General features: G+C 49.9%; 2 protein-coding genes across 8 annotated transcripts in view; both read left to right on the top strand.

Annotated features, from left to right (window-relative positions):
• Nucleotides 1–1186: 1186 nt before the first annotated feature.
• On the top strand, nucleotides 1187–9736 carry LOC128335638 (rho-related GTP-binding protein RhoG-like). Its single transcript, XM_053274240.1, has 2 exons — nucleotides 1187–1303; nucleotides 6640–9736. The coding sequence occupies exon 2, from the start codon at nucleotides 6664–6666 to the stop codon at nucleotides 7237–7239; it is 576 nt and encodes a 191-aa protein (XP_053130215.1). The 5' UTR covers nucleotides 1187–1303; nucleotides 6640–6663; the 3' UTR covers nucleotides 7240–9736.
• A 1244-nt stretch (nucleotides 9737–10980) lies between these two features.
• The window catches only part of TAF1 (TATA-box binding protein associated factor 1), a 45261-nt gene continuing 44289 nt past the window's right edge, over nucleotides 10981–11952 (top strand). For all 7 annotated transcript variants that reach the window (XM_053274058.1, XM_053274055.1, XM_053274053.1 and 4 more), the window contains exon 1: nucleotides 10981–11137. In XM_053274058.1, coding sequence (XP_053130033.1) covers nucleotides 11015–11137 — 123 coding nt within the window. In that variant the 5' untranslated portion in view covers nucleotides 10981–11014. The remainder of the gene's footprint in view (nucleotides 11138–11952) is intronic.

The raw sequence follows: 11952 nt of genomic DNA, 5'->3' as shown, positions 1-11952 counted from the left end.
ATAGGCAAAAAGGCTTTTGCCGCTCTTTTACCTTAAACAAAAAAGTTTGCCTTTTAAAAAAATAAGGTGGGGGGGCTTTCTACTCGCCCACTCCACCCTTGCTGTAGCCGCCGCTGCCACAGAGAGGGGTGGGAAAATTTGAGGAGGGGCAAAATTTGCTGCTCCTCAAATTTTGCCACCGTAGGCAAATGCCAACTCTGCTTCTCTGTTAATCCACCACTGTTTAAGACTGTGCACAGTTCCTGGAGAGTAATCCCCATTGGACTCAGAGGGACTTCCTTCTGAGTAGGCATGCACCACCTTGCTTTCCCCCAAACAGCAACCATTTCCTTGCTCAGAGCTGGACCAAGATGATCCTTGGAGGCTGCAGCTGGGGACTTCCTTTTGGTCTCTCTTTATTTAAACTATGTTTTAATTAGGAAATCTTTCCGCTTACAACATAAGCGAAATGATCAAATACAAAACAAACATGCCAATGTCACTTGGAAGGAATACAGAGTAACCAGACAAAAACCAGAAGCCATTGTACAGAGTACAAGATGTTAGTAATCTACAAGTAGTCAAGGGTGAGGAAATCAAATTATGTACTAATCAAGCCTAACCAAAATTACTTATTTTAGGGATGTAGGCTGAAGGGGGAACACGCAGGAATTGAGTACTCGGCTTCTCTGGCTGTCACAGTGGGCATGTCATGGCCAAGGGGGCCGTGATCATGGAGAACGCCCGCTGCACTTCTGAATTTGCAACGACTACATCACAAGTTATACGAAGTCCAGTACTGGAGGGGTGTGTGATAGAAATCAGCTAGAACCACCGGGCAGGGCACTTTTCTGATCCCCATAGACATCACTGTGTTAATTGTTTCAAGGCCAAATTCCAACATGAGAAAGGTGCATTTTCCTTCCATGGATGGGTTATTTCTAAAAAGCAGCCATTTAGCAAGATCCTTCGGTGTTAACATAAACAGCGATAATAATAAATAAAGTAATAAAATAAAATAAAATAATACACTGCATCACAGAATGGGGCGGGGGAGACTGACGCCTCTTTAGACTAAGAGCGGGCGGGAGACTCCCCTTTCTCTTGGGCGCTGCCGGCCACCGTAGTCTCGTGCCTCCAGCGCCCACGGAACTGCATTTCCCAGGAGGCTTCGGCAGGGCTGTGTCATTGGCTTTTTTAAACAGTAGAGGGAAGGGCGCATGCGTAGTGGGAAGGCTGCGGGAGGGTTTGGTCTGACTGCCGGAGACAGCTTCCTTTGGGCCGGCGGCAGCGGCGGTTCCCGGGAGAGCGAGCGAGGCTGGAGGTGAGGCGGGCCGGGAGGCGACGCGGCTCGTCGGGTGTGACGGGGGTGGCTGGAGCTCTAGGCCGGCGGACCCTCCTTCCCCCTGCCCAAAGTGGGTGGGTGACGTCGCCCTCAGGCCTTCCCTACGGGGGGGAGGGGCACCGCCTCTCCGAGGGCAGTGGCCACCTCCACCTTCAGGCGGCGCAGAACGTGCTTGTGGAACTCGCGGCCACAGGATACTCTCTCTGTCATCTGTGCAAAGCTAGAATCGGGGTCGTCTCATGCAATGGATGAGCAGGAGGTGGAGGACAGAGTGCTTTAGTTTTCTCTGTTTTTTGTGGGTTGAATATATCTGTGGAACTGGCTGCCACTAGACGGCTTGGAAGGGGGAAGAATTCATGGAGAAAGAGAGATCTATCGCCAAGACTGCCAGCTCCGACCGAAGCTATTCCTGTTTCCTCCTCCTCCCGTCTTTCCCCCAGTATTTCCCCCTAGATCAAGCCGTTCGGATCTTCGGGGTTGCGTTCAAAAGCCATCTGGAGACAGTGCCCGACTCCTGGAGACTTTGAGGCGCCAGTCTTGGAGGTTGGCAGCCCTATATGTCGGCTGCTGTGAGCATGATACTTCAGTGTGCCCAGGCGTTTTCGAGCTGACTGTTGCTGGGGAGTAACAGTGGGGAAAGGGCTCAGCTCCTCACGCTCTGCTTGTGGGCTTTCCAGGGGCTTCTGGCCGGCCCTCTGCCTGGAGGGACCTTTGCTCTGATTCTGCAGGACTCTTGTGGGGGGGCTCATCATATAAAGGGTTACTCAGAGCAAAGGAGGAGAGGTCTCTCAGTGGCTGTTAACCCTGAAAGCTTGTGGGGTTCCTGAAGGCATCAGATCGCCACTGTGGGAAGCAGGATGCTGGGCTGGGCGAACCAACCTTGGTGTGACTTAGCAGGGAAATTCTGAAGGTCTGAGCAGCAAAGAAAATCCCCCAGGGGAAACACAGTACTGTGTGTTGGGAGGAGCCTAACTGAATCCCCGGGAAAGGACCTAATGCAGCTAGCAAGTTTGCCAATGGATCAGCCTGGCCTGTTGTTCCTGTGCCCTTAACAGTAGTGAGTGTGATGCTTGCATGCCAAGTGGTGGTGAAAGGAGGCACAAGAGCAGGCCAGTTTAACAACAAAGGCTACCTGAAATTTGTCTGGGGGGTGCAGATTCCTTAGCAGGGCCCGTGGGTGCCCGTTGGGTATGGACACATCTCTTCACCCCTCTTTTCCCAGGGTGGGGTCAGCCTTCACCAGCTATTTGTCAGTGCTCTCGTTTCTGGTTTCACAACTTTCTTATCCTGAGGCAGTTCCCCCTTCTGGCTTAGAGGAGGGGGCCAGGGTTCCCTGTAACAGGGATTCCCTGTAACAGGGATTCCCAGCTGTTGACTACAACTCCCATAACCCCCAGCCAAACGCCACTGCAGCTGGAGATGCTGGGAGTTGTAGTCAACAACAGCTGGGAGTTCCTGTTACAGAGAACCCTGGAGGGATCCGCAAGGAAAAGGGAGGGCCCCCTCCATCCTGCCCTGCATGTTCACTTCCTGGGGTCATCAGCCTGGTTGCTGTTACAGACAGAAGGCTGTGCTTGATGACCTTTGCTCTGATCTGGGACGATGATCCTTGTGCTCTTAAGTCATGCTGGTGTCTCACTAAATATGTGACCACGTGAGTCTCCTTCTGCAGCCCCCAGCAGAAGTCTGGTGTATTCTTGGCTTTCTGATAGATAAGCGCAGGAGTCAGCACTATCTTCCCGTAGCAACTTCTGCAGACCCAGCTAGTCTCCAATGGGCTTCCGAATGATTTTGGGATTGACTTAGGAGTTGGAGCCCCCAGGGAATCTGCCCTGGGGCACAATCCTGAGACTTCTAGGCCCTGCTGGTTCCAACATTGCTGTGTTAATGTCCCTTCCAAGGTGACTTGGAGGCTCGGACAAGCTCCACAGGTGGCTTCAGAGGGACGTGTTAACTGCATGCAGAACTAGAAGTGATGGCGACATGCTCTTAGGAGGGAGTGTTTGGCAGTGGGGCACCAGGGAGCCTGCCTTGGGGCCTGCCCTTGCAGAGCTGTGCCTGCAGTAGTTGTGGCTGCTGGTGAAGCTTGAAGCCTTGTCAGCAAGGAAGTGGTTTAGCGTCAAGGCAGGTACTGCACTGTTTACAGTTTGTGGCCTTATCTCTTTGGAGGTGTGGCAGCATCGGATACTTGCCTTGAGGCAGTCTCTTTGGGATGCCAGCATGTGAGTTCCCACCCATGGTTGGAGCTTCAGCTACTGATGTGAGAGGGCATCAAATCACCAGAAAACCTTGGGGCGGGGGGTGTCTTGAGGAGGGATTTTGCATGGTTTTGCTCCCCTTCTGGCCCCGGCCTAGGGCGCACTCCCTCCAGCAGGAAGCAGAGGATGGTGCCTTGATGCTTTCATGTTTGTCAAAGCTGCCACTGCTGTTTTGCTTTGCAGTGCAGCCCCATACTTGGGGAGGCTTGCTTCAAAGACTGCATAGGGTTTTTTTTGTGTGAAATCTGTCTACCTTACAGCTCTGTGGGCTAAATGCCTTTAGCCAGTAATGGTGGGATGATAGCTAAGGAGTGGGGTTGTGATTCCAGTTTAAAACCTTTTCTGGCTGCCCCTGCTTGTTTAGCTAGGTTAGTCCCCACCCCAGTTCCCTTCTCAGATTTGGATTTCCAGTAGCCTCTTGGAGGTAGGCAGCCAGTGCTGCCAAGCCCATTATAAATGGAGATATATTTATATATGTGGTTGATCATTGGGCAGCATCCAGACGAATTCATCATGACTAAGCACCATCAAAATCATTTAAATGGAACTTAGTCAGATGCTGCCCAGGGTCTGGCAGTAGCTTTTAAGGCTTCTCTCTAAGCAGAGCTCTGCTCTCCGAGATCATTTGCGACCTGGAGGTGTCAGGGATGGAACCCAGCACCCTCCATAGCTGGGCAGTGAAGCCACCTCCCAGATTCCTCTTGCTGCCTGCTGAATCACACTGCTGATCTCCTTGATTTGCTAGGTGCTTCCCTGCATCTCTTCAGTGAGAAGCATTCATCTTGCTAGGCATCCCTTCTATTTCAGAAGAGTTAATAAGTATATTATTTTTTACTGAAACAGAACTACATAGGAGTAAATGGGAGGCCTCTCCTTTCCAGTTTAATTCTTTTCAAGAATTAGAAGAGGGTGTCACTGTGGAGTTCAGGGGTGATAAGGCTTTGGTGGGGACAACTGCTGCTGTGTGAACTGGAAGCTCAAGAGTGTGGTGGCAACAGCATCTTTTGTCCAGCAAAGCGTTCGGAAATTTTGTGAGTGACTGGAAAGAGTGCACAGTTGAGGGACTACAAAGCAAGGAACTCAGGATGAAGGTTGTGGAGGGTGCTTGACTCGGGTTTTGTCCCAAAGAGTTCTCCTGCTAATACACGTTCTAGTTGCTGCAGCTGTTAGTTTGCTGGAATGGGCAATGTAATTTTCTCGGCGGGCTTCTTGCTGAGCAAGAAACTTCATCTTGGAAGCTAAGTAGCACCTTCTGGAGAAAGCAGCTGACAAGTTGCTTCTTGCTTGGGTTGGAATTTGGCAGTTCCAGTTTGAAAATGTGTAACATTTGGGTTGGTATCTGGAGGTGAAATTTAGCTCCATCAAGTTCGTTTTGAAGGGCTGGGAGTTGTATTTCAGGAGAATGGACTGTCTAAGCTTTTCTTTGCTTTCATGCTGAGCTTTCCACGTGTCCTTAGTATTAACACGAGCTCTTTCTGTTGCAGCTCAAACCCATTAATTCCTGCTTGTCCTGTCCTCATCGAGAATAATCCGTTCTTGGCTTCCTTTTCAGTCCTTTGTGTATTCACAGGAGGCCACCATATCTTTGGTAGCTCAGAGGAAACATTTTGCGTCTTGGTTGCAGGTGCTCCATTCTGGGCTCTTGTTGGGGTTGGAGTGCTGGAAAGGACCTTAGAGAGGGATGAGAATTGACTAGGTGTGGTGAAACAGATGATAGGCAGCATTGACACAGCACACAGGACTTCCTCCTGCAGTGCCTTTCCTCTTGCAATGCTGTTGAACTCCTTGAATCTCTTCTGTGTTACTCTAGCTTTATTGGTGGGGGAACAAAGTTAAGACTGCACACAAATACTGCTAAGGACTGAAACGTCTTACTGTGGTGTGTCTGGTCTGTTCCTTTGCTCATTATTCAGAGGCTTTATCTTGGCTTTCAGAAATACTTTCCTAATAGACATGTCAGATACTGGCAAAACCTAGCTGTGGTGGGGTAGGTTAGAAGGTCCTGTCACTGCAGGCATTCAAAATTCATTAGGCCAGAGAAAGGCAACCATGGCTCTCCAGTTGCTGCTGAACTAGAACTCCCATCAACCCCAGCCACAATAAATTGCAGCTGGGGATGATGGGAGTATTAGTTTGGCAACAGCTGCTAACTGGGCAAAGAGGCACCTTTTACCGTGGTGATTCTCTTCATTTAGCAGGGGGAGAGCAACTGGCCCTATCCACCCCCAGCACAGTACTTCCAGTGACTGTTGCTGGTGTCTATCTTGTGTTTCATTTTAGAATGTGAGCCCTTTGGGGCCAGGGAGCCATCTTATCTATTTATTTATTTCTCTGTGTAAACCGCCCTGAGCCATTTTTGGAAGGGTGGTATAGAAATTGTAATAATAACAGCTGGACAGCCAAGGTTGCCTACCCCTGCATTAGGCAAACCTATCTCCATGGTATTTTGGACTTGTTCAGAGGCAGAATTTTAAAGCGGTGATTCGCTTTATTGAGCAGGGGGAGAGCAACTGGCCTTATCCATCCTCTGCACAGCATCCCTCCAGTGGCTGCTGCTGGTATCTATCTTATGTTTCTTTTTTTCTGTTGTGGGCCCTTTGGGGACAGGGAGCCTTATTTAATTGATTGATTGATTGATATTTATGTAAACCACTTTGGGAACTTTGGTTGAAAAGCGGTATATAAATACTTATCATATTCATTTAGGAGACGATTCTGGCCCTGCTTGTTCCCATTTTAAGCATGTTTATCTGTTAACATGGTCCAGAAAAGGCTGTTTTGCTGTAAGGGACAAGATTCTGGGTTTTAGATGGCTCTCTAGCAGTTGCTTCTGGCTCATTCCTGGCTCCCCTTCCAGTTTTCCTTGTGTACCTTTTTGAAATATGAGCTGTTTACTGTGACTGTGGTTCCTTCATAAACATATTACTGTGTGTCCCTCACTGTATTCCAGGAGATCCTGGTGACTCTTCTGTCCACACTCAGAGGCTTGGTAATGTTGCTGGGTGTTTGTTTTTATGCGCTGAGCTTTGTCTGACTTCTCTTTCTTACTTTGTGCAGGACTCTTCTTTTCAGGGCAAAAGAATGCAGACGATAAAGTGTGTGGTGGTTGGAGATGGTGCCGTGGGAAAGACCTGCCTGCTCATCAGCTATACCACCAATGCCTTCCCCGAGGAATATATCCCCACCGTGTTTGATAACTACAGCGCTCAGATGACTGTAGATGGCAGGATGGTCAGCCTGAATCTCTGGGACACAGCCGGGCAGGAGGAGTATGACCGCCTGCGCACCCTCTCCTACCCTCAGACCAACGTGTTTGTCATCTGTTTTTCCATTGGGAGCCCCTCCTCGTATGCAAATGTGCGGCACAAGTGGCACCCTGAAGTCTCTCACCACTGCCCAAACGTGCCGATCCTTCTCGTGGGCACCAAGCGGGACTTGAGAAATAACACGGAGACGGTGAAAAAGCTGAAGGAGCAGAGCTTGAGCCCCACCACCCCACAGCAGGGCACCTCGCTGGCCAAACAGATCGGAGCAGTCAAATACCTGGAGTGTTCGGCGCTGAACCAGGAGGGGGTGAGAGAAGTGTTTGCTGAAGCCGTGCGTGCCGTTCTGTATCCCGTGACCAAGAAGAACTCCAAGAAGTGCCTTCTATTGTAGTCGCCGAGGAAAGCAGGCCAAAGACTGAGAGCTTGGGGGGTTTGCAGGTTGTCTCCTTAATCTAATTGCATCTTGCACTAATGGCTCGAAAGAGAAGTGTCTTGCAGCAAGTACTCCTGCAGTTCAAGTACTGGTTCCGGCGGACTCAAATGCCCAGCTTGATTCCAGAGTGAAGGACAAGCCCATCTGCCAAATGCTCAGAGTCTCTGCTTCCATAGTTCTCCACTAACTCCTTCACTGGATGAGGACTATGTTTGGGGGCCGCCTTCAAAACAGAGTCCTTTCTCTATGATACAAAACCAAGATACGGTGCTTCCCAAAAGAGACGCTGGTCACTCCTACTTTATGCGTCGCTGCTGCTTTCCTGGCCGTTAGTCACTCTGGTGTAGTTGGGGCCATGCCTTTCCAATAACCAAGTCAATTTTGTCATACCATGTTCAAAACCAACTTCTGAATTTATAACATTTCCACCGTGTAGCATGCAATAGCCACTGTTTATCATGTGATACTGACATCTGAAACCAATGGGGATAAGTGACTCCCAAGAGGGTTTTAGGCCTTGCCTCTCTTTGGTGAAATTGCTTCAGCCCCATGGACTAGTTCTAGGACCAGGAGGTAGCCCCTCTTGGCTTTCACGGTTAGTATACTGGGTTTTGTCATGCAATTCATATTCAGCCATCTGGCTTCAGAGGCACCCTCACCTAAGCCATGTCAGTAAGCCAAGGCATGCTTTTGCAGGTTAGCTTTTCCATGAAGCCTTTTAGACTGGGTGTGCGTTGTGCACAGCGAGGCTTCCTTCCTTAGCTTGGCAAATATGCCCCTCATTCTGAGATGATCCTCTTGCTATGCCTGCTCTGAGAAGGGACCATGTTGCATCCATACCTGATCACTGATAACCCACCCACCCGCTACCACAATAAGGCCTTAGATGTATGATGGATAGTTCTTGATACTGTTGGGGACTTCTTGTACCCAGCTACAGCATGGGTACTCTTAAAGGAACTCTGGATTGGCTGGCTGTGATGTCCTCCAGGCCTTTTGGGCGCTGGTCTGCATTGGCCCTTCGACACACTCCTCCGTACATACATGGTCAGCCTTAGATCTTGTGAATGCTCCCACCCCTTTTAACCTGAAATGCCCCTGTGCCTTCTCTTTTATAACTCTGTGTTTTCCCTGCAGGAAATGCTCAGTAACTTTTTGCCTTCTAAACACTGAGGTGTAAATGGTATTAAAATGCTGCACTGTTTTGTTCCTATTGTTTAAATCTCCCTTGGGCATTGGTACCCCATATAGGTGCCTATAAGCAGGGTTTAACTTCCACTGAATGATTAACTTTCTCCTCTTGAAAAAGAATCACCCAACTTTTTAAAAAATTGCATCTCTACAAATGAATGATTTGGATTTCATCTAGTAGCTTTAAGGAACTTTTGACCTGAACACGGCCAAGTTGAAGATCTGCAGCTGGGTTAAGCTGGTGTGGATACCTGACGCTTCAGACTCATGCCTTTTGGCCAAGGGTAACTTACTTAACTGGTCAGCAAGCTTGTGAATGATAGTTCTTGAGGACTTGTTACCTGCTTATTTCCATAAGTAGGAAAGGAAAAAAACTGTTGACAAGTAGAATTCTCTTGCTCTCTTGTGTGATAGCGGTGAATTAGTTGTGTTTTGTCCAATGGTAGTTCTGGTAGCACCCCTTGGCTGTGTGCCAAGGGAGAACAATCTTTGCCTCAATCCAGAATCTTGATACCAGTGAGCTGTCTCTTGCTCCTGTTGGTGCCAGCTAGGTGGATGAGTAATGGACCTGGACTGATGACATAGACCAGGTGCAAATCCAGCATTGTCCTCATCGTGGGTGAGCAAAACCAGCACCTAGGAGTTCTGGGAGCAGAGTGAAACTGTCTAGTTTGCTATAACTCAGATGTGTCATCTCTTTGCCCCCACCAAGCTCCTGCCTGAGTTCTTTGCCCTTGATTGTCCATTCTCAGGATATGGTGGAGTAGAACACTTTCTTGATGTCTAGGAAATACAGCTGATAACAGTTTGGTCTCTACAGTGTGCCTAAATGCATTCTGGATACCAGACAAATCATGCTTGTGTCTTGTTCAGTTCTGGTGCCCTCAAACTCAGTAATGCTGTGGACCGGACTTGGCGAACCAGTAGTTTTGTACACCAGTATTCTGCTTAGCACAGAATGTGCGGCTTTTAAAACTGCAAAGCCTTCAGTGTCTGCTTTGTAGAAATTTTGGTGCTGCAGGGGCCAGCGGGAAGGGCTTTCAACCTCCCTAATGAAAGGGATTTCTCTGGGCTGGGCTGGGCTGAGCTGAAGTGGATGGGTGGGCCACCTGTGCCTTAATGTGTGAGAGAAACCTGAGACTGCATGGTACTGAAACATACACTGGCAACTGATTTTATAGTTAAAGACAAATTTTGTATGGCAACTAACAAAGTTATTTTTAAATTATGCAGAACTAAATTGTAATAAAGCATTTTCTTGTTTCCCCCTGGTCCAGTTCATTTTAATGTTGTCGTCTCATTGATTGTAGAGGTGTTTTCAAAAAGCGTGATCTGTTTTTTACTCTGAATTTGTCTTGGCCTTCTAATACTCCTTGGAGGAAAAACCTCATTTGAGCAACTTTAGTTCTTTACAAAGCACACACAAGCTCTCCTCTCCCACACTTAAAAATTAAAATAAATCTGCAGAAGGTATGTCTATTCTCTGTCTGGATTGTGAGTTGTAGAGGTTGTGTTGCTTTCGTAAAAGGCTGGAGATTTCATAGCTGCAGCCATCCTCTTACCATGTTGACAGGTTGGAACAGATGGAATATCTGTTCCATCTCCTAAGGACCCCGCTACCCGCTGCCCTATCGAACCTTTACAAAACTGGCTAAGTCAAAATTATGTCCAACAACTCGTGTTGAAGGTACTGCCTCCACCTCTGCTGCTCTTGGCTTGCTTGCACTGGGGCCCTCTCCGTTTGCCTCCTGGCATTCTGTGTGGAGTGGGGGAAGCCAACAGAAGCCCCCCCCCCCACCCCTCTGAGAAGAAGTGGGTAGTTGCAGACCTGTCTCTGGTCCCTTCAGAACATAAAACAGGCCCTGCTCCATCAGTCCAAAGAAATCCATCATGCTGTTTCCCATGAAGGCCAACCAGGGCTGGCTATTGTATCCCCACCATCAGCCGGAGGGGGCGCTATGGTGGGTGGGGAAATACAACATCAGCGGAAAATTATTGCTCCTAAGTCTTGTTTTGACACCCATGGGAAATTTCTTTGGCCTGCTGCAGCAGGGCCTGAAGACAAATTTTCCATAAAGCTGTTCTGGTTAGTAGCCACTGGTAGATGTCTCCACGAATGGGACTATTTCGGCACACATCCCCACTAAAATAAATGCAAAGCAGCAGGCGCAGCCGTCTCCGCCTCTGGTGGCAGTGAGTCCCATAAGTTAATGGAACTTTGGCGAGCCCCTGTGTTCTCAGGCGAGGGTGAGAGAAAATCTCCTCTCTGCCCGCCTTCTTCTCCCCACGCAGCCTTGCATAAATCTAGGTTGTGCCTCCCGCCGCCTTGCCCTTGCTCCGGACTCTTTTTTGCCAGCTTGGATTTTCCGGGCATGGAGGAAACCGGAAGGAAGGCTCCGCTGCGGCAAAGCCGACTGGCGGGGCGTGGCTGGGCTGAGCTGCCGCCGCTCTCTCCTCCGAGCCGCTCTCTATGGTGTGCCCCGCGGCTTCCGCTTCCGGTGTAAACAGGGGTGGCAGCCGCAGCTGGAGGCCTGGACTAGAGATGTCGGACTCGGAGAGCGAGGAGGAGGGCGGAGGCTCGTCGGCGCCCTTCTCCCTGGCTGGCTTCCTCTTCGGCAACATCAACGAGCAGGGCCAGCTCGAGGGCGAGGGGCTGCTCGACCAGGTGGGCGGGAAGCGCCGCTGGGTTTCGGCCGCCTTCACCAAGTGCTCTAGGAGGAAGCTGCCTCCCGCTGAGCCCGGCCCTTGGCCCGGCGAGCACGAGGCGGCCTGCTCTGACTGGCAGCGGCTCAGGCAGGGAGAAGGTTCTTCCCAGCCCGCAGTGGCTGAGCTTAGGGCTTGCTGAATGCCGTGGACCCTTCTCACCCTCGATGTTTATGATCGTGGGGAGCTGCCTTATCTGCCCAACCCACCTAGCCCAGGGTTGTCTGCTCTGACAGGGGGTGGCTCTCTAGGGTCTCGGACCGAGAAGGTCTTTCAGTGGGAACTGGAAGCTGGAACCTTTTCTGGCACCCAAAGAAATTGACATCATACTGAGCAATAGCCGCTCGGTGTCAGCCGAGTCTGACCACTGGCCCAAGATTGACTACTCTGACAGGCAGTGGCTCTACAGGGAGGAGAGCTGGTCTTGTGGGAGCAAGCATGACTTGTCCCCTTTGCTAAGCAGGGTCCACCCTGGTTGCATATGAATGGGAGACTAGAAGTGTGAGCACTGGAAGATATTCTCTTTAGGGGATGGAGGCACTCTGGGCAGAACACCTGCCTGTTTGCATGCAGAAGGCTCCAAATTCCCTTCCTGGCATCTCCAGGATAGGGTTGAGAGAGATTCGTGCCTGCTACCTTGGAGAAACTGCTGCCACTCTGTGTAGATAATACTGAGATAGATGGACCAATGGTCTTACTTGGTGTATGACAGTTTCCTATGCCCCTACAGGCTCTCAGGGAGAGGGCATTCCCCCAGCCTGTAGAGACTAAGTTCAG

This window comes from Hemicordylus capensis, chromosome 11 (genome assembly GCF_027244095.1).
Source record: "Hemicordylus capensis ecotype Gifberg chromosome 11, rHemCap1.1.pri, whole genome shotgun sequence".
Lineage (NCBI taxonomy): Eukaryota > Metazoa > Chordata > Lepidosauria > Squamata > Cordylidae > Hemicordylus > Hemicordylus capensis.
The sequence above is the reverse complement of the archived record's forward strand: the minus strand, read 5'-3'. Positions and strand labels throughout refer to the sequence as shown.

What these genes read in the sequence shown, in the direction of transcription:
- LOC128335638 (XM_053274240.1), top strand. Translation starts at nt 6,664, where the DNA reads ATGCAGACGATAAAGTGTGTGGTGGTTGGAGATGGTGCCGTGGGAAAG.